Source organism: Kockiozyma suomiensis (assembly GCF_038497685.1).
Source record: "Kockiozyma suomiensis strain NRRL Y-17356 unplaced genomic scaffold V2V93scaffold_7, whole genome shotgun sequence".
Classification (NCBI taxonomy): domain Eukaryota; kingdom Fungi; phylum Ascomycota; class Lipomycetes; order Lipomycetales; family Lipomycetaceae; genus Kockiozyma; species Kockiozyma suomiensis.
This window is the reverse complement of record NW_027117670.1, coordinates 77,235-105,163: the sequence shown is the minus strand read 5'-3', so window position 1 is coordinate 105,163 and position 27,929 is coordinate 77,235. Positions and strand designations below refer to the sequence as shown.

The window sequence follows — 27,929 nt, the reverse complement described above, 5'->3', positions numbered from 1 at the left end:
GTTACGACAATTTTCTAGCCCGGAACTATCAGTGCAATAACTGACAGGTTTAGTCCCATGATTTATGAAGAAGGCTACTCTTTGTTCAGGAAGACATTTTGGGAATCTCGACTGTGGCAATGAAACTGTGGCAGTTGCGTACAAGACGCGGTCTAATAATCTTAGCTTTGGCAAGCTACATTGTTCTATAGGTGGTAAATTGACAATCAAATCGGTAACCAAAATAGTCATAACTCCTTGTGATCCGCGATATAGCCCACTGACATGACGGAAAGAGCTCTATTGTCTAATATGTCCAAGAGCTTATTGTCCATTACGCTGAAAAATTTGAGTTGTTAGAATCGGTAAATATAAATTTCCTGATGAATTTTTTGGAGTGTTATTTATGTCGCAAAGATATTAAATGATTGTCCAGATTAATTTAGACGTTGCTTACGATCCCTTCTCTTTCTCTGTTGGCCTTTGTAAACTACAGTAATCAATTCTAGCCGATGTTGACAGCTTGATCTTTGATACTTATCAGTCCATAATTAAACCCAAATAAGTCGTACGCGGCGCTTGAGTATAACGGGCAGTAACAGGCAGTAACGGTCAGCTCATAAAACTGCCTTAAAGAAGCCAGTGTAGAACGATTTAGCATCGCGTACGATGGTGTCGCCATGACACATGACAATGTTCTCGAAATCCAGGTTTAATAGTTCATTCAATGCCAAGTCTCCATTCCTAAAGACAGCAGTTAATAATAGTCAAACAATCGGGTATGAAGAATTATCAATTAAAAAAAAATCTTACTCTCCATTCTTGAACAACATATTTGGAATTTTTGATTGTAAATATGAGCCGACGCCAGTTGCGTAGAGAGCGCGATCTAAGAATCCCAATTTCGACAGGCTATACTGCTCTGTAGGCGGTAAATTGAAAATTAAATCGCCAACTACAATAGTCTTTGATTTGCCGTGGAAAGTGACTAGCTCTCGATTTTGGTGCCCACCAATAACTATTAACTTTAGCTCTTCTTCGTCTGCTATATCAGTCATGTTTAATTCCTTTGCAGTCAGAATTTTGTCAAAATCAGAAATTTCTATGTCGCAGGCTATTCCCAATGCTTTTAATTTTACTGAACTGAGACTCTTGCAGCCAACAATCTTTGCTGCAGGATACTTTTCCTTCCATTCTCTTAGAGCCATATAATGAACCATATTTGGTGCAATCAGATATTTGACCGAAAGATTTTGCAGGGCATTGACCGACTTGTCGCAAATGGGAATAGGAGAGACAAGGATTATGCCAGGTCCATCAGTGAACTTCGCTTTGATAACGGCCGCTCGCGCACCTATTTCGACAACAACCCGACCGAAAGGACATGACAGAGTAGTAAGCTCTGGTGTAATATCTTTGACAACAACAGTATCATCTAAATTTCTGGGGTAAGGCATATTCGAACGTCAGTAGCTGCGCTGGAGAAGGCAAAGTCGAAGCCCAGGACGACTGGGTAGTTCGTTGTCTCTGATCGCTCTTTAAACTTTAAACCGTTGATAATCGCTATAGATAAACATATGTATCAGCTTTCAGTGGTACAGTAATCCAGTGCACCCAGTATCAGTCGCCAGAATTATTCATTTGAAGATGAAGACAAGTGAGAGGATAATCTGCCTAATCTTTTCTGAGTTGGACAAAGGTTCAATAAGCGGAATCTAAAGATTCATAGATTACTGAAACCAGCGTAAGTGACGTCAGTCAGCGGTTATTTACCCTGCTCAAAGTGAGACCCATCTATCGTGCGATCACCCATACTCGGTTCGCGAGCACACGATCTTTCGACAGACACAGCTAAAACTGTGACACTAAGCTACATATCCGAACCAACTGCAAGTTATATAGTGTGTTTATGACAGATTTGGCCATATCGCAAGCGGGAGTAGCAGGAGCAGACTCAACAACGGATAATCTGGCTACTCCCCCCTCGGAAGTTGCTTATCCTTTTACGTCAACTCGGTTATCTCATGCGAACGCATCTCATCTGCATACAACTTCACGAGTCGTATTGATTGGTCCCATTCCTGCGGATTGGCTGCGTCGTCATCAGAAATTATGGCTGGCTCGGATATCTCGTTCTAGTGATGTCGAGTTCAAGCAGGCTTGGTCGTCAGTCTTTCCAGATCTTCCTCCTCCACGACCGCCAATTTCAAGAGCAACCTCGATAAAGATTCCAGCCTCCGTTGTGAACGAACAGAGGGGTTATGGAAATAGTAGCAGTAGTGGACTTATATCGTCGTCGCTTCGTGGCTCGGTTGGCGCTTTGAAAATGGACAGATCAGTCAACAATGAGGGATCACCCTCACGACGACCGCTACTTGACAGCAATGGATCTCCTGCCGGTAGTTCTTCTCGAGCTGGCTCACGTAAATTTTTTTCGATCGACGCAGTAGACGCTGCGCATTCCCCATCCTTGGCCTTCGGCGCGGTCCCATCTAGATCTTCTTCTCGTTATCATGATGTGCGGTCGCAAGCATCCTCAACCAAATCATCGCCTATGCAATCACCTACTTTAGTAGCGACAGATCCGGTAAAGATAAGCTCAAGCCCGTTTACTCGTTACTCGGAAAATCCGAGCTTTGAGATGCCACGTTCTTTATCCCGCGGTCGATCTGCTAAGAGATACGGTAGTTCAGGTAATCCCGCTTCTTTTGGTGATTTCGCCCCGTCGAGCTATACTTCCACGCAGTCATTTTTAACGGCTAGAGGTACCTCGATATCTGCCTCTACAACCACCGATAGATCGCGATCTCGTCGGCGCTCTTCATCGGAAACGCCTTCTCAGTCCTCGGATTCAGATGTCTACACACAGCATAGGAGATCAGCCTCTCAAGGAAGTGAAGCGTCAACAATTAGGCCTGGACGTGAGGCTGTGTCGGTTGTCGATCGGTCCACTGCATCTACGCGGATTGCATCTGCTGTTATGCCTGTTGCGACGGGAGATAGTCTATCTACTATTTCATCTGAGGAGATGCAACCGCCGCAGCCAGTGTTTCTTAATGTTACAAAAAACGCAGCAAAGTCGAGCTTGTCCACTATCCTACAAAGAGATTCCGAGATTAGACGATTGCGCAGTGATTCAAAAAGATCTAGAAGCTATAGTAGTCGACGAGACTCGTTTGCGTCCGATCGAAGACTTTTAGAAGCCGATCACGATGATGAGGAGCATGGAAGCCATGATGGTTCGGATAATGATTCAATTAGGCAGATGGATTTTAATCTTATACCTGGTAGATTAATACCGCATGATGGGGAAGTGTATGACGTCGTAGTCGACGGAGCTAGTGTTCTTGGTGCAATCGGTCCTGAACTCGCAGGAGGTGATAGCGATAGTGAACCTGCTTACCGACTGAAAAAGGGGCAGATTGTGAAAGTAGACCGGGTACTTGTTAGCATCAAATCTGCCAATGTCCGATCATTGCCTTCTGATTTCAATGAAGCTGATACGACTATTTTGGGCGTTATTGAGCGTGCGAGGGAGTATCTTGCCGTTGCTCGGTATACTGGTGATACTGATGTTCCATTCTGCTTAGAGCTCTACAGATCCTTGGTATGTGTTGCTTTTATCGAATTTTGCAATTACTATAATATGCTAATGAGCAGATAGATTGTTCCCGCTTTATCGACAGAAATTCAGCCGTCGTCGTTGGTTCATACGGTTCCACTGGATCGTACTTTTGTAAACGTTAACCTTTTCTCATCGCTTGACAAGTCGCTTGCTTTATGGAGATCAGAATCAGGTTCCAAGGGCAGAAAAGATCGGACAACAATATACATTATGAGATTCCGCGCTCCAAATACTAGTATTGCCTGGTATGGATTTTTTCGGAGTGTGTTTGGCGCGAAAGTAGCCAGAGATATTATTCTTCAAGTTCCAGATTTAGAGGCGTCTTTGAAAATTGGCATTCCGTGGAATGAGATTAAAGAGCATAATTTACAGACGTTGATGGAGGCTCAAGAGCGTGAGAATGCTGGTGCGGATCATGTGCTCGATACTCCTCCCAAGCGGACAATTTTGGATATAATGGAATATACAATCCAGACTGCTTTAGAAATTTTGGATAAAGTCCCCGCATACAGAGAAACAGTGCAGTTCTGGCGAGAGCAGGAACGACTAGGTCTTGCATGGCGTAGATATGACCGAATTCAGTGGCTACATGATCTAAATGAGCAACATATATATGCTGCTTGGGCGCTCAGAAAAACGCATGAACTTGAATTAAGACCAAAAGTTCATTATCCGACTTTCGCTCCGATACCTACTGCTCGCGCCCAGTCTATAGCTGAACCTCCGCCGATTGAAGGGTTTTTGATTCGTCTCACGCAGCACTCGGGAAATACTACTCGGCTAGGTCGATTATTCTATAAGCAATTTTACTTCATGTGTCATGACAATCTTTTGTTGTTTGGCAAACCACATCATGCAACGCCTCCTGCGTTTGAAAAGCCATTTTCGTTGACGGAGAGGTCTGGAACGCGAACGTTTATTCACGAATTTACTCCATATCCAATGAGAAATGGAAAAATTGAGTGGTTGGATGGCTCAAGAGTGAGAGATTCTCATAAGTTGAAGGAATTGGATGAGATTGCGCTTTCGGAGGTCTATCGCAGACTGTATCAAATGCTCACGTCATCTGGGTTCATTGATCTGTGTGATGTAGTTGAAGTCCGAAAAGTCCAAAGAGGTAAGAGAACTTAAAACAGTGCCGAGACCTTTTGAACTGACACATTATAGACACTAATATTGATTCGGATATTGGCGTTGGATCTGGAGCTGATTTCAATGACTCCGGTCGTAACGACAATTCAAATTTTGAAGATGGAATAACTTCCGAATTTGACGACGACCGAGTCTTTGAGCTAGTCCTACGCTCGGGTTTAATCGTTCGTCTGCAAGCATTCAACAAAATAACACGTGATGAATGGATATCCAGACTCGATGAATTGAGAATATATTGGCAGGCGAGAATAGAAGCTGATGCTAAAGCTTTGACGGTTTTGAAAGCGGATAACCTTGCGCAATTGCATATTGATGAGGAGATGGAGTCGCAGATTGGAGAGGCGGCTTCGAAGTGGGAGGCTTTGCGGGGTGTAGCTGATCCGCAGATATACAATGTTTGTCCATTGGGATTTTGTCGGAGTATTACTGTGAGTTTTTTTTTTTTTTTTTTTTTTTAATTCTATCAGAGGATATGAGTGACGAGACTAACGCTTTAATGTCAAACAGATGAAAGGTCCGCTTTTCTTTAAAGTACGCATGCAATCGACATTCAAACTCAGCTATATAGTGATCTGTCATGGGCACCTTCTGATTTATGAAGAACAATCACGCTTGGCCTCAGGTCTTGAAGTTCCTAAAATCTATCACAAGAAGCGCGACGTGATTTCTCTAAAAGATTGCTATGCGTACTCTGGTATTCTGACTGAAGCAGATTTAATGGCTCATAGTAATTCTTTCAATGCCAGCGCCGCCCCAGGAATGTTTTCGTTACCTAGAATATACTCTGACGGAACAACTGCCTCTGACGATGAGTTTTCTCGATGCTTTGTTCTATGGCGCGCGAATTCTTCCGCCGAACTAGCCACCAAGGACGTGGATGCTGCATTCAAAAAGCAATTTCGCAAAAAATCAAAAGCAAACGCGGGAGTGGCATCGGAAGCTGGTGATAGGTTTTATAGTATTAATAAGTTGGGAGTATCTGGTACAGCGTTGATATTTATGGCGAGATCGAGGATGGAGAAGGAAATTTGGGTTTCGATTATTACGGATGAAATTGGACGAATTCAGGAGAAGAGTGTATCGCATCATGTTGTTGCTTGAGGTGTTTTTGATATCATCTTGTTGGATTTATATGTTTGTCAGTTGTTTTGGTTGGATATCGCATTATTGGAGATTTTGGTGGCCGTGGTACCGAAGAGAGTCTAATTTTGAAATTATAGCTTAACATTTGTTTTCATATTTATTTATTGTTATATATCTTGTCTTTTTTTTTTTACTTCTTATTTTTATTAATAAAGAGTAATGAAGAGAATGGAGTTGGTATTTTATTTGAAAGTCATTTGTGTTGTTTTCTAGTCCAGGTTTTGCAAAATTCATTTTCACAGCTTGTGCGCTGAACTATCAGTAGACTATTTTTTTTATTTTCTTTTTCCTTGGAATATTGATATAGAGATTCGCCAATTTTAAACAGTTCAAATCTCCAAAACGAAAAAAAACTTATCCCGTTGTTGAAAAAAACTGTTGTCGCCAGTAAGTGAAATTGGAATATTTAATAATCAGAGTAAGACGCGATTGAATATTTGAAAAATGAGCGTGCGTTATACGACAATACTTTGGTTGTTGGATATGTCAGACGGACGCTTTGAAGCTCAATCTAGAATTTATTTTCTGCTGGTTTGTAATTTTCTTACTTAGATATTTAGTGATAGCTATCTAGTGAGCTCGGTCTTGGTTCAAAAGATTTTTTATTAGGTGGTTTAGCATCAGTATTTATATAATACTAGAATAAGAAGCGACAATGGCACAAATCTTTTCTATATCAAATTGATAAATCACTATAAAAATTTGTCGAATTCAACGACAATGGAAAATTAAACAAATCAACAGCTATTACGAAAACCCCCAACAACTTATTCCCCAACAACACAGAGTGTTCATCTCACAGGATGTCAAAAGGTTCAGAAATGTGCAACAGAGAGATATACGTAAGCTTTTGATCGTCATCGTACGAAATTCATCGCGTGATACAAGAAATTGATGGATAAGCAAGACGAGAAATAAAGTGGATCCACCAGCCACAGAGTATAATCAGATTATAAATTGTACGCTATCGCGATTGTAGACCGTAACCATGCCATAATTTTTAATCTTTTGCATGTGAAAGTACAAAATTGGACAGATGACGTTTGCCTCAAGACGTCAATGAGGATCCAATTGCTTGTATCGGCACTTATGCAGAAAATGGCAAGCTTGACACGTCGTCTGACCGACAGTCAAAAACTTTCACACTCTGAAAGTCGCAGTGCGGATCGTATGTCCGTGGAGATAGCTCAGTTGGGATGGAGGCGCAGTGCAAGATCGATGCTCCGCCACAGCCGCACGCTCCTGAGTCTGGATATTGAAGCCGCGTCCTACCTTCAAGCTCGTGATCTTGTCGGAAACATGAGCACGACAGCACGCAAATCGACTCTTTGAAACTTAGGGGTATCTCCAAATTAAATGTAATACAAAGTCACGAGAACTTGAGTGACAGCTTGAAGGTAGATCGCACGCGTCGATACTCAAAGCCGAACGCGAGGCGGAGTGCCGTTACCTGTATGCTGCTTATGCGATCAAGTGCACATGCTGCTGAAGCTAATACTGGTGTTGATAGCAGATTATGAAGCAAATCGAGAACGCGATGAGGCCGGCTTATCTGACGTATTATAAATGTCGCAGACAGAGCTTGCAATGGTCGAGCTTCAAAAGCATTAATTGATCTTGCTTATGAAATATCAGCCACCGAATTTCATATTGTAGACAGTAAACAGAGCTGAGTAGTTTCGACGCGATAGAGGTGTAGATAAGCCAGGTGAAATTTGTAAACAAGAGTGGCCAGACTCCGGCCTTTGCTGGCCTTTGATTCGCAGACGCGTTCACCAGCCAACCAGTCTCGTCCATTCACACACGTTTATTTCTCAGTAATGGCATAAACAAGCAGTATACCTATAGTTATGCAGGGGCACTGCTCTAGAACGCGGGGTGCTTACATAGAATCAGATTAGATGCTAGGATTACAACTATCGTCGACCTCCCGGGATAGTTGTTTCTACCCTTTAAACTCCTCTCTACACTAACTGGCATCAAATTTTGATCACCTGTATCAACCTTCAATATCACTCGTTGCCATTCACTTTAGGTTGATTATAGAAGGTACTCAGTGGCTTTTGTATTTTATTTTGGAGCAATGGACGCTCCACTCATCCATGGCCTAATAAGCAGCGACCTCCTGTCAACGTGACCAATTCAGCATCGATACTGCATACAATACTTTAACAACTACTTTTATACTATCTTTTATACCACCAAAATCTGCTGTTTGATACATTTCTTATTAAAGGTTGGTTTTTTTTAAAGGAGCTTGCTGGTCTTGTTTGAGTGTCAGAGAAGAGATGAAGTGGCATTTGTTGACGTATCGCCTTGAATCTTGGTCTTTGTTGTGATTGTTTGATTTGAAAATTAAATTTGATGCTCAAAGAGGAAAGAAAGCCCGCAATCAATCCGGGTGGCAACCTTTGCGATGAATTGAAAAGCAAATGAAACACAGACGCCAAAAGATTGTGTTGAATCCGATAGATTTGATTGTGGAATGTTGCATTCATAGTGTTTGTGCGTACACAAAGTTAGCAGAGTAGGGACTAAGCAACACAGATTTGGCAAGCAGAATAATGAACGACAGCGAATCTTCATTCAAATCCCGCTGGCAGTGCGATTTATTTTCTATTTATTGATTTTCATCTTTTGATCTTTTATGATTCCAGTCATCCGAGTTCTAACTACAACAGAATCGCAACAAACATTGCGTCGTCGGTTTTACAGAAGTTACACCTTTTGGATGCCGGTCAATTTACTGAGAGGCGCACCTTTGCGGTTATGAATGCTAGTGTGAAGTGGCGTGCTCGACTGCTATTCGCGGATGGTTCTTTATCTGATCTGCCTTTTTGGTACATTGCTTACACTGATAAGGGGGATTGTATATGTGGCTTCCGCTGTGGCGCGTCAGTATAACTGCTGTTACCGACTCCCCTTGCGGGTGCCAGTGCTTGTGAGTTGCTTTTTATCGGCTTCATCAGATAACGACTGGATTATGTGCCGGGCCTCGACAATCTATCATGCTCTCCTGTGTGTCGTATCTCAAATATTGATGAGATTCTGTCTTCGGGTGATGAAATTGTCGACATCGCAGAAAAATAATCTATTCTAATTGATAATGCGCTGTGCACAATGTCAGTTACAATTGGCAAAAGTAGAGTAACGATGATCTTTTAATGTGTGCCGGATAGATGTACATACACAAAGGCAGTATTGCAATATTGCGCATTGTGCTATATTCGCAACTGTGATTGCCAAGCCCGACTTTCTTCAAAATATTTTAAAATTTTTCGATTCTACTGTGTTCCTTTATACACAGCTAAAGAATAATTGGTAAATAAATAATGAATGTTTGATAAAAAAAAATTTGGCACGGATAAAAATTGAGCAAGATAATCTGACCGAAATAATAGTTTAAGTTTTTTTGTCAAGATCCTACAACTATAAACAAACGAAACAATAAAGAGTATTAAGCAACTAGACTGATAAAACCGATCTATCAGTTATCGATAACCAATTGTTAGTGCGGCAAATACCTCGCAGAGAGATGAAAGGTTGGGTTGGGTTCTAAGCGGGATTAGGAATAAAAACAACAAACATTAGAAGACATTGCCAAGCCCATATACAAATGACGAGCCACAATAAATTGTGTTTTGTCGGGTTTTTCAGCAGTAAATAGTCGATTCATCAAATATCGAATCAGTCGCCTACTACTTGTAGTTTAAGAAGCGTCATTGACTGATTAAATGGGTATGAAGATGTAGTATAAAGCGAGGAATGGTGGGATTCATGCTCCGTATACGAAGATGCGGCTCAAGATCTGATAAAAAATTTTTAGTCGACACCTACAGCAGCCTGCTTGTATTGAGCCTCCTGAGCACTAAACTATAGGTTTTTACGATAACAATCATAAAGCAACTAGTAATTCGGTGTCAACTTTTATCAAATTGTTTTGCCATTTCAGAGAACAGGAAATTATAGAGAAATATAAAGTTGGCGGGTATACCCTACATTGACAATCGGGTAACCGGTCGCGTGCCTGGCGATGGATCAACGTCATTGGCTCGAGCGATGTTGGCCGCACTTGAATATTTGAAGAAAATAAACCCCGCGGCCGGAACAAAGTAAGTGTTTACAAAGTTTTACAAAGCTCGCAAGTTGGCTCGTTGTTGCGGGCTAATGCCGGTGAATTGTTATCAGATCTTTGTTGGATTCTCTTGCACAATATCTTTTTCTTTCTTCCCTCCTTGTATACCGTAGTCTTAAAATCCACGTGAAATTTCTTCTCATGCTTTTGCCGTATATTTCTAGCCGATCAGCAATTACAGAGAAATCAAGGCCGAGCATACTCGTCGCTCAAGAAGGGCGGAAGCCTCCCGGCGGGCATTCGGGTACGCGGCAGAAACAGACGACGTCTGCGCTGTAAAACCTGCCCCCTATCCTGCCTTCCGAGATCAAGTCACACACAGAATTATGCTTATATATAAATGATAAAGGTAGGTAATCTTAATGACCTGTAGAACAGGATATTTCAGGGTATTTGAAGGATAAAGCTATAGGTTCGTAAAGTAAATAGTAATCAGACCTACAAGGCGGAACATCATCACCTGGGTAACAGATCTTAATGATGATACTTCAAGTACAGATTCATGAAATACTTCCGTGCAGCCGGCTCAAGAACAGGCATTGAAACTCACCCGAACAGACCACGGTCTACAAACAGACAAACAGGCTGAATTTACAAACAGCCCTCGCTCATTCTCATGACCTTGCTGCCGCGAGAGAATCGAGCCAGCTAGTGACGCGCGGCACCTGATGATCACGGGATTGCGAGGCGCAGCCGGTCTAGACCATCTCCGTGGCTGAGTACTGTGGCGGATGGCGCGTGCGATAAAGACCAGCCTAGCCCAAAAGAGCGTTGTCGGCCAGATGAGTCGAGCGCCAGCCTGCCAGCGTTCCCGATTCTTTTACTCTCGCTCGTCCTCGACTTCTCAACTTCTCCTCACGCTCCTTCTCCTCCTCTTCCTTTCCTACCCGCGACCGGCTCGTTTGATAGATCCCTCCTCCTCAGTCGCCGGATCTGCTTCCTCTCACCTGTTCTATCTTCGTTGGCTTGTGTCGAAGATAGAGGTTATACCCACCTTACATTAGCCCTGCCCTCTCTCGCAGTCAATCTCACCTCTTGCAATCTCACACATTCGCATTATGCCTAGCTCCTACTCCAAAGTCCGTCTATCACAGGACGAGAAGCGTGTCCCCGTTTCTGAGAAGGCCCCACTCACAACAACATCGTCCAATTCCGGCTCGTCTTATGGCTCTGGTGCGTTTTGTTATTCTGTGCCAATTTAGTTCTATCCTGCTAATCTTCTCCTCAGTCCAAGATGATGTCCTGGTTGACATTGGAGCGCCACGCTATCACGGTGATGCTAGATCTATTCGTTCCTCGACATCGATGCGCAAGACAGGTGTCTGGGAAGACTTGAAAGCCTGGACTAACAACGTTCTCTTTGGCAAGACCGCTAATCTCTCCAAGTCGTCAGAAGAAGAACATCGCATTGCCTCTAAGCTTCGTGAAATTGCTGCTCTTGATAAGGATGAAATCCTCAAGCGCTTTAATACAGGCTACAACGGTCTTTCTGCGAGCGACTCCACCACTCGCCTCGCGAAGTTTGGTCGCAACGAGCTCGAGACTGGTGCTCTCAAGTCTTGGTACTCTATCATTTTCCAGGGACTGATCCATCCTTTCAACGTCCTTTTAATGATTCTTGGCATTCTTGCTATTTCGGTTGCTGAAGATCCTACAACTTTTTACTTTGTTCTTGTCATGGTCGTCGTCAGTGTCGGTCTGCGTTCCTACGAAGGTGTGTTTTTATTTTATTTGTATATTTAGACTAAGTTTGCTTACGATATTTGCAGAGATGAAATCGCAAAAGTCCTTCCAGTCTATGCGTGAACTAGTTACTCCTATGACCAAAGTGCTTCGTCCCGATGGCGCAGGCTCCTTTATCGAGACTGAGATCAACCTTGCCGACACTGTCCCCGGTGATGTTATCACTCTTAGACCCGGTGACATCTTTCCTGGTGACTGCATCCTGATCGAATCCAAGGATTTGTTTGTATCGCAATCCTCGCTCACTGGTGAATTTTTACCAGTTGAGAAGTCAACAAACGTTAACGAGCCCGATTCAGTCTTCGATCTGGCTAACATCTGTTATATGTCTACTTCTGTCGTTTCTGGTCGTGGCCGTGCTGTGGTTATCTCGACTGCTAAGGACACATATATTTCCACCATTAACCTTACACTCAACTCCGAGGCTATGGAAACTCGCAATTCATTTGATGTCGGTGTCCGTAAGGTCGCTTATCTTCTACTTGGATTCGGTGTTGTCATGGTTCCCATCGTTATTGTCATTAATGGTCTTACTACGCACGACTGGTACGAAGCTGTCTTGTTTGGAATGTCTGTGCTCATTGGTCTTACACCTGAGATGTTGCCGATGATTCTCAACGCCAATTTGGCTTACGGTGCCGCTGAGATGGCTAAGCATAAAACAATTGTGCGCAAGCTTGACGCTATCCAGACGATGGGTGTTGTCGATGTTATTTGCAGTGACAAGACTGGTACTCTTACTAAGGACGACGTTGTTCTTACTGAACATCTCGACTCGAGCAGCGTCAACAACAACGAAGTTTTGAAATACGCCTTTCTCAATTCACATTTCACCACCGGATTGAAAAACGTTCTCGATGAGGCTGTTCTCAGTGCAGCTGAGGCCAACGAAGAGGTTCAGACAAACTACGAACCCACTGAGAAGGGTGAGGCTTTCTCGCTCGTCGAGGAGTTTCCATTCGACTTTGTGCGTCGTCGTATGTCTGTCGTTCTTAAGACTAGCGCTACTAGCACCGAGATTATTTGTAAGGGTGCTGTTGAGGAATTGCTTGAAATTTGCTGCTCCGTGCGCCAGTACTCCGAAGGCCGATCGTCTGATGTGGATCTTTCAGCTGATATTCGTGAGCAATTACTTGCCACTGTTGCCGACTTGAACGGCCAGGGACTTCGTGTCTTGGCTGTTGCTATCAAGACTATTCCTGAGAAGGAGCTTGAGGCTGGTGACAGACACTTTAGCTCTGACAAGGATGAGATGGACATGACCTTTGTAGGCTTCTTGACTTTCCTCGATCCGCCTAAGGACGATTGCGCGGCTGCGATTGAGGACTTTGGCAAGTACCATGTGGCTATCAAGGTTCTGACTGGAGACAACTTGGCTGTTGCCTGCAAGATCTGCAAAGATGTTGGTATTGATACTACATACACCATCACCGGCGCCGAGCTTGAGGAAATTGAGGATGACGAAGAAGAATTTGCAGAGGTTGTCGAGCGATGCACTGTCTTTGCCAAGCTTACTCCCTTCCAGAAGTTTAACATTGTTAATGCTTTGAAGAAGAACGGCCACTCAGTCGGTTTCCTTGGCGATGGTATTAATGACGCTCTGGCTCTTCGAGGTGCTGATGTCGGTATCTCTGTCGACACTGCTACTCCGCTTGCGAAGGATGCCGCGGATTTCATTTTACTCGAGAAATCGCTTGGCGTTATTACTCAGGCTATTATTCGTGGACGTATCACCCACGCCAATACAATCAAATACATCAAGATGGCGGCCTCTGGCAACTTTGGAAACGTGTTTTCAGTTATTATTGCATCAGCATGGATTCCGTTCCAGCCCATGACTGGTAACCAGATTTTGACGCAGAACTTGCTTTACGATCTGTCACAGATTGCTATTCCATGGGATCATGTTGACGAAGAGTTTTTGTTGACTCCCCACCAGTGGTCTGCTGATTCGATCTTTAAGTTTATGGTTTACTTCGGACCTTTGTCGTCCGTTTTTGATGTATACACTTTTGCTGTGCTTTACTATTACTTTGATTACACTATGCCGTTCACCGATGACGTTCAGCATTTCCAGACTTGCTGGTTCTATGTCGGATTAATCACGCAGACACTGATTGTGCACATGATTCGAACGGAGAAGATTCCATTTATCCAGCGCAACCCATCATGGCAGCTCGCTGCCGCCACTGGTATTGTTATCGCTGTCGGTATTGCAATTCCGTACACTCCTTTGGGAACTCGGGTTCTTGATATGTTACCTGTTCCGGGAATGTTTTATCCGTTTTTGATTGTGGCTATTGTTGGATATTTCATTGCTACACAGATTGTGAAGAAGTACTACATGCATCGTTATAAGGAGTGGTTGTAAATTCCACTTTTCACATTTTCATATTTTTGGGTACATAATTTTTTTTTTCTTATATCAACTTCTTATGGGTCGTGGTGAAGTAGACTGTGAAGAAAAGAAAAAGAGCAGACAAATCTAGCGAGATTAGCGCTTGACAATGAGAGAAGAGAATAAGAAAAGGCTCACATATACATATTTGTATCTTCCAATTGTGTTCATATTCTTGCATTTGTGAATATTTTTTCTACTTTTCTTTATGGGTTTCTTTTTCTCTTCTTTCTTGTTGACAGTTATTTTTATATGCTCCTTTACATGTCTGGAATAGGCTTTGCACGACCTTTTTTTTTATACACAATGTTTATTTTTTTGAATATTGTTGAAGTATATATATTTTTATTGGGTATTATTTTTTTTTTGCATATATCACGCAGTTGCAGCTTTGGAAGAGTAGGTGAATCATTGTTATGGATGAAGGAAAAGAGAGAATTGATGAACTTGAAGCAAGAAATACAATTTCAAGTTATTCTCTCTTTGGAGGTTTTTTTTTTTCTTATTTGGATTAGCATTCTAGCTTTTTTGTTTTGTTTGTGCAATTTGGTGGTGGTGGTAGTTATTATGATGATTTGTGCGAGTTATTTTTGTGGTAGTGATTGCATGAATCATGGTATATTTTTCCTTTATTTATTTTATTCTCTATGGGATTTTTTCTTATTACTTTTTTTGTGACGGTAATGACGAGTTGTGAATTAACTATATATTATATGAAGCTATTCATTTGTTTTGGGTGAGCGGAAGGAGCGTAGATAAATATAGTGCATGATGCTGCTATTTTTGCTAGAAGAGCATGGTAAGGAAAATAGAGGTTAAACAATAATCTTTTGATTATTAATAATTTCTGTTTATCAGTAACATGAATTTTAAATCTCATGAATAGTATGTTACAAGTTATTTATATAAACTGTATCTGTGATCAGACGCTGACTTAACTTCTATGACAAACCCCCCTCTCCACCCCCAGGCAAACTCAAAAAAAAGAAGGACGAAAGTATAGAAAAGGACAATAAATATGAATAAGGGAAAAAGAATAATAGACAAAAGAAATTGATAATCACTTACTCACTCATTATAATGATATACAAGATAATTAGGTAACCCAAACGAAGCATATCCTAGTCGACTTGCCATCCTTGCGAATCCCTCTGATTCAAGTAGATGATAGAATGGGAAAGAAGGAAACATTGCTCCGTCGCGATGAACTTCGGCTTTTACTAGTAAGGCCGTTCTATTTTCTTATTAGTTTAAAGAAGAACGAAATAAAAAATAAAATAAAATATGAAATAAAAAAAGAAAAGAAGAGGGTTGAGAACTTACGCGCCAACGCCGTCGAGGAGAACTTCCTCATGCGCTCCGTTGCCTTCTACGTGCATGTAGGCCATTAACGTGCGATACGTTGCCATTTCCGAGTATCCTATCCCGAAAAATCACATTAGCGTGTTGTTGTCATAATTTGACCAGTATTTTACCAAGGAGAGAAAAAAAAATTACCTTCGAAAATGACATCGTCGTCACCCATGTTCTTCGCCATCTGCAAGGCCGTATCACTATCTTGCCAGCTATTATAATCGTAAGGTCGGATTTTACTCTCTCCATGATCGACATATCGTTGATAGCAATTCGCCACAATGATAGGCTTGTCATGTGCCGCGAGATCCTGGATCAATGAAGCAGGCGTCTCGACGATATCACCATCAAGCCACAGGACCCACCTAGTATCCGCATTGATAGTCGTCATAAACAGCGAGTTTCTTGCGCGCGCCATCGCTGATCGACGCTCTTTCTGTCCCGTTAGTGCATGTCGATCCTTTTCGCTTTGCGAGAATGGACTTTCGAAATCTTGTCGCAGAATAGTTACTTTTGCGAACCGATTCTTTTTGGGACCTGTTTGTATTGTTTTCAACGCTTGCTCGAGACGTAAGAGTGCATTGTTGGCTTCTCGACCTCTTGGAAGTATAAATCCTAGCTCAATCAGCTCGTGAGGATAATTTAGACTCACGAGATTATTCCAGTATTCGTCGTAAAACCGCGCGATGGGCGTGAGAATCAGTACCAGCTCTTGACTTTCAAACGAGCGCCATGTAGATGCTTTCCCATTCATTTGGTGGCGAACAATCGACTTCGATCCACCAGAAGCGGCAGGTGGTTTGTGATCAGGTTTGGTGGATGTAGATGACGAATTGAGAATGTAGATAAAGAAGAGGATCGCGAGCACGATCGTGGTGATTATGAACGGTCGCCGCCGCGATTGTCGCTGCGATAGTTTGTAAGTTCCCATACTGCCTGTGTGTATGGGAGTGTGTAAAAAAGTGAGCCTATCTCAAATCGGTTTGGGATACCCGACAAAAAGGAGTGGAATTGCAAAAATATTCACAATGAAATCGAAAAAATCTCATAAACGTCAACTAATCATCCCACCACTATCGACCTTCACAAATAACTGATGAAGCAACTATTCAAAACAAATACGCAGCAATAGCAAAAATCAATAAACCAGATGATAATTGGAACAAGTCGAAGCGAGTCTATGTGTATTGTTTTGTATTTGGACGCGGTATAAAGCTAATTCAAACCAGTGTACTATCTGCTGGCCTGATTATTGTGTTAAAACTAAAACTAGTGAAGCAAAGAAACCCTTGCCGTAAACACTTGATAGTGATTTCTTAAATTTTGACTTATACTTACAAAATCTTTTCAATAACGAAAAAAAAATCCTAAAAAGATAACTAATAAATAAATGGATACAAGATAAATTGAAAGGTTTTTTTTATGTTCTTTGGATGAAACTCATGAAATCGACACAGAATGAGAATACTGAAGATGGAGCATGCGGCGGTCTGTCTTTGTGTAAATATAGATTTCATAATCGATACAGACAATGGCTCTACTCCAAACTATCTATATATCATTGATTGGCTTCATTGCTATGTCTTTCCAACATAAAAAATAGAAAAAAGCAGTCAAATATGATTATATGCTGCTATTCGAGGTTAGCTCGGTTCATATCACGTGACTATCCTGAATAAGTGACAGCTACATCTTTTTCGAAGTGTTTAATTAAAAACGCGTGAGCAGCATTTCCTTTTTTTTTTTTTTTAAAACAAAAACAAACAAAAGAGAGAAATGGCCGAAGTCGAGAAGCATCACGCAGACGCAACAACGTTCTCCAAAACAATAACGAAATCTGAACTCTATGAAACAGCCCTAGTATCGGCGTCGTCGCTCTTCGACTCTCAAACATTCTGGCCGTCTAATCTTGCCAACGCAGCCTCACTTTGCTGGTATGCCTTTGAAGCTCTTGAAATGCGTGTTAATTGGTCCGGTTTCTACGTTTCTAGTTCTTGCTTAAAAACAAAACCTGATGGCAATGAGGAAATGTTGCTGCTGGGACCGTTCATGGGTCGCGTCGCGTGCCAGACAATTAAAATTGGTCGCGGCGTCTGCGGTACCGCCGCCTCTACCAAAATCACCCAAGTCGTTCCCAACGTACTAGAATTTCCCGGACATATAGCGTGCGATGGAGACACAATGAGTGAAGTCGTGGTACCTCTTGTCGATAGCGAAGGTGTTGTACGTGGTGTCTTGGATATCGATTGCTTGATCGTAAATGGATTTGATGAGGTTGATGTTGAGTTTTTGGAAAAGTTGGCGAAATTGGTTACCGATGCCTGTGAATGGTAATTTGGCATGGCCATGAAATGGTTGGATAGATATATCTGGAGTACGGCGTTTGTTTTTTTTCATTTGTTGAAGATATGTATATATAGAACGTAATAATTTACTTCTCTAAATCAGTTAAATTGCATAAACCTCTCCTCCTCAAAGTTAAACCACGTGCTGTGATATTATATATTAGATGAAATGCAATAAATCTCTCGAAACTTCTAAACTTCTCAAAAGAAAAAGAAAAGAAAAGAAAAAGAAAAGGCAACAGAAAAACAAGACCCAAGAGCACCCAAAGTAAAAAAGAGAGCATAGAAGCAAAAAGATAACCCCACAAAAAAATAAAAAATAGAAACATGCACATCCCTCCTCACACGCAGAATTACTGAAATACTGGACGCGAGAAAAAAAGAAAAAGAAAAAGAAATACTCGAATATATCGAATAGCAAACGAAACGAGAAAAGAAAAAAAGAACGTAAAGAGCGAGTATCATGTGGTTCCAGGAGGAGTCCGCTGCTGCTCGTAATAGGAGTACTGTTGAAACGAACCAAGCTGAGCATTACCCTGCTGCGTGTGCGTAGACTGCTGGTACCCTTGCTGCTGCTGGGGACCAGGAATATGCGACTGTGCAGCCGTGTATGTATAATATCTAGATTGTTCTTCGAAAGGTGCCGCCGAACCACCTCGCGAGGACCGCGAGGAGCGAGTTGATTGTCGCGAAAGTGGAGACGGTTGTGCATAAGCGGATAATTTACTCTGAGAACTGGACGTACCGCTAGCAGCTGTGGAATTGTTCAAGGCTGCCATCATCTCGCGCTTCTTGACTAATTTCGCGTGGTCTAGAAAATTGAAAATAAGTAAGATACTACATGGACAAAAGAGAGATAGAGGAACAAGCATACGCAGTCCGCAAGCATTACATAGAGTGCGAGCACCATCTGGCCCACGTCTCCACTCTGGCGTCTTCGAAATCCCACACTGGCGGCACCGACTAGATTGCGATCCTTTAACGCGCTTCTTTCCTGTGGGAGCCGCAGTAACAGAATTTACATTGGCATTGGAAGACGAGGCAGTCGAAATACTGGCTCCAGTGATATCGGGAGAAGAAGTTGGCGAAGGCGAGACCGTCGTGGCCGGATAAGTAACTGGACCTGCAGATGGATAGACATATGACTGACTTGCAGACGATTCAGCAGCAGCGGCAGCGGCAGCACCAGCACCAGCACCAGCACCAGCACCAGCAGACAGTTGTAGCGTCGGCTGAAGTGCAGGAGTAAGTGCTGCGCGACGTTGCAGATCTTCAGCCGCGGTCGCATCCCGCCAGGCTTGAAAAAACCGCACGTTTTCTTCAGCGCGTCTGAGAATATCCTCAATCATAGGCAACAATGAGCACGGCGGGATGGCAGATAGCTCCAGCGGCGCGGTAGAAGAATTATGATCAAGAGATTTTGTCGGTGGATAATGGCGAGCGACAAAGTGATATATATGAGACGAGTTTTCCTGCACGCGCTCGATCCCACGGCGATGATAAGTGACTGCCATCGCACAGGCCACTGCCTCGCTGTGCGAAGCATGGATCGGTGATGACGGCGCCGTCGAGACGAGGGGTCTAGTCGACGACTGCTGGGGTTGCTGGAGGAGATGTTGGAGGGGCTGATAGGGCTGGTGGAAGCTATCGGGATCGGGGGTAGGGAATTGCCCAGAGTATTGGGGAAGTAGGGAGGGTAGACGATTGCGTTCGCGGTCATCGACACGTGCGTCGCCGAGATGGATAGGAGGGAGAACGGCAAGAGCTGCGTGCGGCGATGCCGCTCGGGAGGTAGACGTCCAGGCGGCGGGGTCAGACGGACGGGCCTTATCCCAGGAATAGCCTGGCCAGTGAGAGGGAGCAGGAGCGACGACGGACATAGAGTCAAAGGAAGGTAGCGTAGCGCGTCGTGACGCAGTGCGCGGTGGTGGTGCGGGGTGGTTGTGCGGAGGTCTAGAGCCAGGGAACTGAATGTGGGGGTGGAGGGGGCTGCTCATGGTGTAGACTCCGGAGTGCGGGTGCGCGGGGCCATTGAGGGCCAGTCTCTGCAAAACACAGGCCGGGGTCTTGGGGGGAGGTCAAGAGGTTATATATATATCGGCAGAGGAAAGGTCTGCGTCGAGGCACTTCGCCTCGCGCGGCGGGAGGACTGGTTTCTGTTGCGGACGAGAACCGAACCGAGCTGAGCGTCGAACCGGTTGCGGAGAAGCACGGCGCTAATGCATGCGCTCTTCGGCGCGCAGGAGCGTACCTGTCACCGAAACCTAAGCCGAAAGAGGCAGTTTGCTTACTGAGCGGCCGGGGTGCAACTAACGAGCGGCAGGTTGAGGAATGCAAAAGGCAAGAACGGCTAGCGAAAGACTGACGAGAAATCAAGAGAGCTAGGATGCCGAGACTCGCTAATTAGCGAGGACATTCCAGGTAGAATTACAACAACCTCGGCTGGATTGGAGTTGACTTTGTTTGCGCATACGCTTCGATTTCTAGGTTAACAATCTTGAGCTTATCTTCGAGATCAGGTACGTCGTATGGGGCAAATTTCGCCAGATATCTGGGATTTTCTGCGATAGAGAATACGCGCGGATCTTGATTTGATGTCGAATGCTCAATTATATTTTAATATGACTGCAGTAGTTTGAAAAAGGTCTTGTCGATCTGCCAATAGAAAGCGGGCGAAGAAATTATGCAGAGCTTGATATTACTAATATCTTTGTCTGGCGAAAGATAATTTCGCAATGGTTTAAACTAAATCTGTAATGATTCTAGTCAAACAAACTAATTTCTATTTACTATCAGCCGCTGAACTTTTAAGACGTTTACAGGTTTCTTACAATGCAAGCAATGCAAAGCAATACAGCAAGAACCCTGTGGCTGTAAAAGTCTTTTTGTAAGACAGAGAATTAATATGAATGCATTGAGAACTAAAATTCAAAGTGAATCGAGATCCAGCAGTTTGATGATCCAAATACTTAGTCTAGTTGAAGCATGCGAATCTCTCATCAGACGCAGTAATAATGCATCTCTGATGATGGCTGAATCTGACTGCAGAACCAGATCAGTTGCCTAAATCTAACTGTACCTAATTTATGATTCTATTTTCCACCAAGATTGAGCTTCAGATCAACACATAAGCTCAATCGTACGAATGTCTGTCACTGTTGATTATCTTGCGCTACACAATCGAAAAGGAGTTTTTTGTACTCGTACATTAGGGTTTGAGTAAATATATAAGGTTTAAGCTCGAACCTTGGGTTTTTTTTGCGGTGAAAGAATTTTCCGAAGCCGTATAATTCAGTTTGTTTGACAGGAGGTGATGCAAAAATAAAAAAAAAGGCAAAATTCTAGCAGCAATCACCACGATCACGCTTAATTGTTGATATGGCAGAGGAATGACAAAAAAACTCCTAAGAGAAGGAATGTAGAGTACGCAGCAGCAGCAGCGCGCATAAAAGACCATAGTATTTAAAGGCTTTTTTTGTTTCATATCTTGAGAAGCGAGCGTTCTGGCAACGAGCAGAGATTTTTCATGCTCTGCATCTCTGATCTACAATTACGTAGTCTATATCCCATCACTTGTTTACTGATCGCTTAGTCTTTCCTGCCAGCAGTAACAGCAATTGCCGATAAAAACATGATAACATAATAACATGAAAGATGAAATTGAAATTGGAATTAAAAATGGAAATTGAAATTGAAATTAAAAATGTGATTGAAATTGAAATTGAAAATTAACACATGAATGACGAGTGCGGGTTGAGCGCACAGCAGCTAGAGAAAAATTTTAAGCTGCATAAAATTAGAATGAGGCGAGAATAGGAAAGAGAAGGATGAAAAGAAAAAAAAAGAAAGAGGAAAAAAAAAGAAGCCACGGCTGGTTCGATAACACACACTAACCGAAACCTTGCTTTTTTTCTGTATGAATTTTTCATAAATTTTTTTCAGGGCCTCAGAAATGCTTTTTTCTGTGGAGGTTTTGCAGGGGTTTTTTTTCTGCTGCGGCACCAAAAACTAACTAAAGATGCCGAGTAATTGAATTCATGCGTCTTTCTTTCTTTTTCTTCTTTCGATACACGAATTCTGGTTTTATTTTTTTTTTTTCAACACCTACTCTTTCTTCTCTCTTTTCTCTATTTTTTCTTTATTTTTTTTTTCAATGACGTACTTTCAGCTCTTATGCACGGTGCACTTAGACAGTAACCGGATCCAGCTACCTCGCTTGATAAAGGACACGCAGAACTACTAGTTTCCGTGCTTATACCTAATTCGACTGTTTCTGCTTCTTCTGCTTCTGCTTCTACTTCTTCCTCTTCTTCTGGGGCTGCAGCTAGTGATCGTGGTGATCGTGGTGATCGTGGTGATCGTGCAGTCTTGCAGCTCTAATTTCACAAACCAGATCGACAATTAGCCAATACGGAATACAATAAAGTACCAATCATCATTACTGTAATAAGAGTTTTACTGTCTGTATTTTGCATTTAATCATACGTATATTCAATTTCAATTTTCGCTAATCCCTTCATTTTGGCTCTCGCGTAAAAAATTTTTTGACGGTCTGAACCTGAACCGGAGCCTCGTCTCCGCTCGTCTCCGTTTTTTTTTTATCAAAACTAACTATTAAGGTTCAAGGACCCTGCTTAGCGAGCAGATGCTTGCAACCGACAGCGCCGTTTCTGGCTGCTGATTTGTTTACAATTACAGTAGCTTCTATTGGAATTCACTTACTTTGTATTATCACACTGCTATATTGGCTTTCGTATGTCTTATATTTAGTAAATTTATTTGGGTTCTTGTTAATTTAGTCGCATTAGTTTATATTATAAGCGCGACGCTTGATATTTTATAGTTGCATTTCTATCCTCACATTCACCTTCTCTCGGTTGCATTTGAAGAGAGAGTAAAAATTTTCGTAAACTAGTGCTCCTTCTTCATCACGCATGTCTAAAATTTTTTTTTTTCTCTCACTCGCGATGGTTGACAACAGCAAAAAAATTTTTCACCCTCAGTCCTTCTATTTTCAAGTAATTTACGGCGGCTGAAAGAAAATACTAGTCAATGCAAATGCAGAGCACAAGTGCAAGTGCGTCTTGTCGTCGCCGGTCGCGCTGCTTTCCTATAACGCTAAGCAGTCTGTCTAACCAGCGTAGCCCACTATTCTTTTTTTCAGTAGCAAGGAAGATTAAAGGCTCATGTTAAGCTTGGCAATAATAGCATCTCAACGACTTAGATCGACGGTCCAGATCCAAGATCTAGTATAGCTTATTCTGCTTCTCCGCGTCTTCTACGTCATTGCCTTAACCAGGCAGAAAAAAAAATAAAAAAAAAAGAATGTTCTGTTTTTCTGTCCTCTCGATTTGTATTGGTCTGCGCGCGTCAGTAAGTTGTATTCGCGCTGTCCAATTACATAGTGTATTATTCTATCGATGAAGATTTCCTGTTATTAACATGTGCAACCTGAGCTGAGCCGCCTCGTTTAGCCTACAGAAAAGACACTTTTAAGATGCAACTGTTTGTCATTTCTATATTCATATCTGCAATGCTATAGAGATAGCATAGTCGTCTGAATCCTGTAAATACGTAGCATCTGTATAATTGAGAGACCTTGAGTTCTTTTTTTTTATCACCAAACCAATCACAATACTTGATGTCATTTTGATTAGTACTATGTACAGTAGAGGCTGATGCTGATGACATGAGCCGCCCGTCCGCAGGTGACGTAATTTTTGTGCCTGTAAATAGTCAAATCAACTACAATCATCACTCATTTCTCGGCCTGCGCGCCACTTGTGGTTAGTCTATCATATGGACATAATGAAGATAAAATAAAATTCTAAATAATGCTATTTTGATTTAAACACTGATTGCTGTAAGTTTATAAAATCATGGCTTTATGACTGCTGTCACTTCAGCTTGACTTGACGTAACTATTAAGTTTGTTTTTAGAAAGCGGCTGTGCGCGTTGTTTTCCTGTTACCAAACCTCTCAGCACTTTGCTGTACTTTTATATTGCACTACGCGAGCTTTTTTTAAAAAAAAAAAGAAAGAAAAAATTCTTATTAAATTGTTTTACATCAAGTCGAGCTCATACAGAGATTGAAATGGTGTTACCGCATCTACTAAGCCGAGGTCTACGGTCGCGCAATGCCTCTGCGAATACTTCGCCGGATCGCAGTAGAAGTGCGTCTCCCAGACCTGCAATTGATCCGTCACTTGTGCTGAAGATATACATTATCAAGGTACAATTTCCTTTTTTTTTTTTTCGTGTTTTATCTCAATTTGGTGCTGCAGGATACTGACTGGATTTTGTGGGATTGTAGGCGAGAGATCTTGCTGCTCGTGATCGAGGAGGCACAAGTGATCCCGTAAGCATTCTATCTTTTGTCCAAGCATATGAGTTATCACCAAAATTAATACCGATTTATTTGAATGATTATAGTATGTGGTTTTCTCGGTCGATGATTTTAAAGGGACTACACAAGCAATTCCAAAAACTGTAAATCCTGAATGGAACGCGGAATTCACATCTGGATTATTCCCTTCTGATTCAGAGTACCTTATCGAAGGAACAGTGTGGGATAAAGACCGATTCAAGAAAGTGAGCAGGCACTGAATTCAAACTGTTGGTCACGAATGCTGATGTGCTGAATTGAATTTTATATAGGACTATCTGGGAAATTTTGATATCTCGCTTATTGAGCAATTCGGTCGCGGAGAGGATGAATGTATCCAAATCGGCGATGTAGAAGCCAACGAGTAAGTTAAAGGTTTTTTCCCTTCCCCCTCTCTCTTTGAATTAAGAGATTAAAAGCGCTTGTTATAGACCTAAATGGTATAATTTATACTCTGCCCGCTCGCGCAAGAATTACGTAAAGGGTGCGGTTTATATCAAATTAGCCCTCGTTGATCCATCTGATGCACAAGCATCCAATCGTCAATTACTCGAAAAATGGAGATCGCTATTGTCGAGAGTCGACCCGATCGAAGTCTACCCATCAGACATCAGTTCCGACGAACTAACAGATGATCTCGCTGACGAAGAAGAAGACGAAGAGTACGATGAAGCCATCAGTATCAGCGATTCGGCGAAAAAAACCGAGAATGTGAACGATTTGGAAGAAAGTAGGCGGCAACGCAGACGGCGGAGATTACGTCTACGACGACGCAAATCAATGAAGCCGTTCCATTTTATTGGTGGCGGAGCTGATATGGCTGGAGTCGTCTTCTTTGAAATCGTCAAAGTCACTGATTTACCTTCTGAGAGAAATGGTCAGTTGTCTTATTTCTGATGGTTCTTCATAATCTAGGATGAGCTAACTAGAGTGTAGTGACCCGAACGGGATTCGACATGGACCCCTTTGTCATTGTCTCTTTTGGCAAGAACGTGGTCCGCACCGGCGTTCAAAGACATAACCTAAATCCAATCTTCAACGAGAAATTTCTTTTTCCAATCATGCGTCACGAGCAAAGCTACACGTTCACGCTCACGGTAATCGATCGCGATGCACTGTCGAATAATGATTTTGTAGCAAGAGCTCAGTTCCCGCTGCAGGAGATCCTGAAACGTGCTCAGAAACCGGATTCCGAATCGGGGATCTTTGATTTTCAGCCTATTAAACAGGAAGAATTACAGCCACCAACTCGACTTCAAAAAACTCGAGAGCGACGCCCGTCGAAATCGCGCAGCGAGAAATACGTGCTTGAAAGAGACGCCGAGACTGCGACAGCCGAAACTGATGAAACGTTACATACATTTGATATCCCGCTGACTATGAAGAATAAAATCAAATGGGAGGACAAGCATAATCCCGTGATTCAGATTCGCGCCAAATATGCGCCGTATGCGGCCTTGCGGCAGCGGTTTTGGTATTATTTGATTAGGCAATTTGATTATGACGACAGTGGATTGATTTCCCGCATCGAGCTGGCTAATTTGCTTGAGCATATCGGGTCCACTCTTCATAACGATACTGTTGATTCGTTCTTTTCGCGGTATGGAAAGACAATCGATGAGGATCTTGAGATTTATCAAGTCGTTGCCTGTCTTGAAGAGCAAGTAGTCAAAGAGAGTAAAGAAGAGACATGGCAAAAACTTGACTCTTCTAACGTGTCTGTCATTCCGATAGTTGTTCAGGCGGATGAGAACACTTCTACTACTATTCTCGGAACAGCCGAAGATATGGCGGCGCCGAATGCGACACTTACCGAGTCTGCCGTAGCTGAGCTCGAAAGCGGGATCCAAGAACTTTCAGTTGATGAAGTTTCTAAACCTGAGCCAAGCGACGCCGAATATTCAGTCAAAGAAAGCGAGAGAACGCCGTCACAGAGCGTCGAGTCTTTTGAAGAAGATATCCCAGTTAATGAGAGTCCTGTCGAACGGGTAATTAAAATTAAAGAATGTCCACTTTGTCATCAACCAAGACTTGATCGACGCACCGAGATTGATATCGTCACGCATTTGGCTACGTGCGCTAGCCAGGGTTGGAGACAAGTCGATATGCTTACGATGAGCGCTTATGTGACTGCCGATCAAGCCAAGCGGAAGTGGGTTGGAAAGGTAGTCTAGTTTCCAGCGATACATTCTGAATTTGGAAATGTGCTAATTCATTTCGTATAGGTCGTGTCTAAAATTTCATATGGCGGATATAGCTTGGGCAAAAATTCGGCCAATATTCTAGTTCAAGATAGGATTACGGGATATATTTCTGAAGAGCGGATGAGTATGTATGTACGTCTCGGAATCAGATTACTATACAAAGGCCTCAAAAGTCGTGAAATGGAGCGCGGACAAAGTAAGCATTTTCTTTTTTAGAGAGAAAGATGGGCTGTATGATTTAACGTGAGCTAGTTCGGAAATTACTTGCGAGTTTGAGCGTTAAGCAAGGCAAGAAATACGATGATCCGAGGTCGGTGAAGGCGATTAAACCATTTATCGAATTTCATCAACTTGACCTTTCTCAAGTTCTCAGTCCATTAGACGAATTCAAGACGTATGTAACAATTTCTTCTCGTCATTTGATCGGTTTGCTAATAGATAAATTTTGTCCGAGATAGATTTAATGAGTTCTTTTATCGAAAACTAAAGCCAGGTGCCCGACCATGTGCCGCGCCCGAGAACCCAAAAATTGCAGTCTCACCAGCCGATTGTCGCACCGTGGTTTTCAGCAAAGTCCAAGAAGCCACAAAGATCTGGATCAAGGGTAAAGAATTTTCAATCAAGCGATTGTTTGGCAACGCGTATCCTGATGAAGTTGAAAAATTTGTTGGTGGATCGTTGGGTATCTTCAGATTGGCGCCGCAGGACTATCATCGGTTTCATGTACCGGTTGATGGCGTTCTTGGTAAGCCTAAGCAGATTGAAGGTGCTTATTATACAGTCAATCCAATGGCTGTACGGTCATCGTGAGTGCCGATTCTTTTGTTTCTTTTCTTGTCAGGCGAGAGCTAATGCAGCCACAGGCTTGACGTATATGGCGAGAATATCCGCGTGCTGGTTCCTATCGATTCGGATGCATTTGGGCGAGTTATGGTTGTTTGCGTGGGTGCGATGATGGTGGGAAGTACAGTCATAACCGCACAGGCAGGACAAAAAGTCTCGCGAACGAGCGAATTGGGATATTTTAAATTTGGGGGAAGTACGCTCGTAGTACTTTTCGAGCCGGGGAAAATCAAATGGGATTCTGATCTGAGTAATAATTCTAAGGCCTCTCTTGAGACGCTGATTCAGGTAGGTATGTCTGTTGCGCATAGCGTCGATGAGCCGGAATTTGAGCCGATGGCAGTGAATGCCAATGAGGTATCCGAGGAGGACAAAGCGGATGCAGCGCGGAGAATTGAGGGGAGTCTGGCGCCAAAGGCAAACTAGGGCGCAGACATTCTTATAGCCAAAAAAAAATCTAAATATGGTATCTTGCACGCCAAGTAGGAATACGAAAAAAGGAATTACATTTCGATGTAGAGTAGGCGTAGAGCGCTATCCGGGAACCAGTACCCACAATTAAAGTAAAATCCAACTTTGACATCGCCATAGATTTATTTCGTCTTTTTTTTTTTTTTTTTAAC

The 27,929-nt window shown here is 42.6% G+C and overlaps 7 protein-coding genes across 7 annotated transcripts; 4 read left to right on the top strand and 3 right to left on the bottom strand.

The window, feature by feature from the left end:
• Positions 1 to 152: 152 nt before the first annotated feature.
• Positions 153 to 1,679, bottom strand: V2V93DRAFT_369491 (uncharacterized protein). The gene is made up of 2 exons (XM_066910031.1): positions 793 to 1,679; positions 153 to 723 (listed from the first exon to the last, which is right to left on the bottom strand). The coding sequence occupies exons 1-2, from the start codon at positions 1,434 to 1,436 to the stop codon at positions 597 to 599; spliced, it is 771 nt and encodes a 256-aa protein (XP_066765585.1). The 5' UTR covers positions 1,437 to 1,679; the 3' UTR covers positions 153 to 596.
• Positions 1,680 to 1,795: 116 nt separating this feature from the next.
• Positions 1,796 to 6,193, top strand: V2V93DRAFT_405213 (Pleckstrin homology domain-containing protein). The gene is made up of 4 exons (XM_066912650.1): positions 1,796 to 3,586; positions 3,644 to 4,721; positions 4,772 to 5,184; positions 5,264 to 6,193. The coding sequence occupies exons 1-4, from the start codon at positions 1,889 to 1,891 to the stop codon at positions 5,855 to 5,857; spliced, it is 3,783 nt and encodes a 1,260-aa protein (XP_066765584.1). The 5' UTR covers positions 1,796 to 1,888; the 3' UTR covers positions 5,858 to 6,193.
• A 4,616-nt stretch (positions 6,194 to 10,809) lies between these two features.
• On the top strand, positions 10,810 to 14,288 carry V2V93DRAFT_236308 (uncharacterized protein). The gene is made up of 3 exons (XM_066907074.1): positions 10,810 to 11,207; positions 11,263 to 11,748; positions 11,804 to 14,288. Exons 1-3 carry the CDS (start codon positions 11,093 to 11,095, stop codon positions 14,146 to 14,148), a joined length of 2,946 nt encoding a protein of 981 aa, XP_066765583.1. The 5' UTR covers positions 10,810 to 11,092; the 3' UTR covers positions 14,149 to 14,288.
• A 580-nt stretch (positions 14,289 to 14,868) lies between these two features.
• V2V93DRAFT_397657 (Anp1-domain-containing protein) lies at positions 14,869 to 16,459 on the bottom strand (the record flags this gene model as incomplete). Its single annotated transcript, XM_066912538.1, has 3 exons — positions 14,869 to 15,409; positions 15,499 to 15,595; positions 15,673 to 16,459. 3 exons carry the CDS (start codon positions 16,457 to 16,459, stop codon positions 15,244 to 15,246), a joined length of 1,050 nt encoding a protein of 349 aa, XP_066765582.1. The 3' UTR covers positions 14,869 to 15,243.
• A 796-nt stretch (positions 16,460 to 17,255) lies between these two features.
• On the top strand, positions 17,256 to 17,956 carry V2V93DRAFT_369481 (GAF domain-like protein). Its single transcript, XM_066910030.1, has one exon. It carries the CDS (start codon positions 17,305 to 17,307, stop codon positions 17,860 to 17,862), a length of 558 nt encoding a protein of 185 aa, XP_066765581.1. The 5' UTR covers positions 17,256 to 17,304; the 3' UTR covers positions 17,863 to 17,956.
• On the bottom strand, positions 17,936 to 19,980 carry V2V93DRAFT_386252 (uncharacterized protein). Its single transcript, XM_066912268.1, has 2 exons — positions 18,748 to 19,980; positions 17,936 to 18,684 (listed from the first exon to the last, which is right to left on the bottom strand). Exons 1-2 carry the CDS (start codon positions 19,868 to 19,870, stop codon positions 18,335 to 18,337), a joined length of 1,473 nt encoding a protein of 490 aa, XP_066765580.1. The 5' UTR covers positions 19,871 to 19,980; the 3' UTR covers positions 17,936 to 18,334.
• A 3,784-nt stretch (positions 19,981 to 23,764) lies between these two features.
• Positions 23,765 to 27,849, top strand: V2V93DRAFT_369471 (phosphatidylserine decarboxylase-domain-containing protein). Its single transcript, XM_066910029.1, has 10 exons — positions 23,765 to 24,106; positions 24,188 to 24,232; positions 24,307 to 24,465; positions 24,532 to 24,623; positions 24,691 to 25,136; positions 25,196 to 26,424; positions 26,485 to 26,659; positions 26,716 to 26,857; positions 26,922 to 27,269; positions 27,327 to 27,849. Exons 1-10 carry the CDS (start codon positions 23,969 to 23,971, stop codon positions 27,730 to 27,732), a joined length of 3,180 nt encoding a protein of 1,059 aa, XP_066765579.1. The 5' UTR covers positions 23,765 to 23,968; the 3' UTR covers positions 27,733 to 27,849.
• The last annotated feature ends 80 nt before the right edge of the window (positions 27,850 to 27,929 follow it).

Bases quoted from the DNA above. Each gene is read 5' to 3' on its own strand.
- V2V93DRAFT_405213 (XM_066912650.1), top strand. From the start codon at position 1,889: ATGACAGATTTGGCCATATCGCAAGCGGGAGTAGCAGGAGCAGACTCA. The intron at 4,722-4,771 runs GTAAGAGAACTT...GACACATTATAG, and splicing joins AGTCCGAAAAGTCCAAAGAG to ACACTAATATTGATTCGGAT. The intron at 5,185-5,263 runs GTGAGTTTTTTT...AATGTCAAACAG, and splicing joins GATTTTGTCGGAGTATTACT to ATGAAAGGTCCGCTTTTCTT.
- V2V93DRAFT_386252 (XM_066912268.1), bottom strand. From the start codon at position 19,870: ATGAGCAGCCCCCTCCACCCCCACATTCAGTTCCCTGGCTCTAGACCT. The intron at 18,685-18,747 runs GTATGCTTGTTC...TCAATTTTCTAG, and splicing joins ATGTAATGCTTGCGGACTGC to ACCACGCGAAATTAGTCAAG.
- V2V93DRAFT_369481 (XM_066910030.1), top strand. From the start codon at position 17,305: ATGGCCGAAGTCGAGAAGCATCACGCAGACGCAACAACGTTCTCCAAA.
- V2V93DRAFT_369471 (XM_066910029.1), top strand. From the start codon at position 23,969: ATGGTGTTACCGCATCTACTAAGCCGAGGTCTACGGTCGCGCAATGCC. The intron at 24,466-24,531 runs GTGAGCAGGCAC...AATTTTATATAG, and splicing joins ATAAAGACCGATTCAAGAAA to GACTATCTGGGAAATTTTGA. The intron at 26,858-26,921 runs GTATGTAACAAT...TGTCCGAGATAG, and splicing joins CCATTAGACGAATTCAAGAC to ATTTAATGAGTTCTTTTATC.
- V2V93DRAFT_236308 (XM_066907074.1), top strand. From the start codon at position 11,093: ATGCCTAGCTCCTACTCCAAAGTCCGTCTATCACAGGACGAGAAGCGT. The intron at 11,208-11,262 runs GTGCGTTTTGTT...TCTTCTCCTCAG, and splicing joins CGGCTCGTCTTATGGCTCTG to TCCAAGATGATGTCCTGGTT. The intron at 11,749-11,803 runs GTGTGTTTTTAT...CGATATTTGCAG, and splicing joins CGGTCTGCGTTCCTACGAAG to AGATGAAATCGCAAAAGTCC.
- V2V93DRAFT_369491 (XM_066910031.1), bottom strand. From the start codon at position 1,436: ATGCCTTACCCCAGAAATTTAGATGATACTGTTGTTGTCAAAGATATT. The intron at 724-792 runs GTAAGATTTTTT...TGCTGTCTTTAG, and splicing joins ATGTTGTTCAAGAATGGAGA to GAATGGAGACTTGGCATTGA.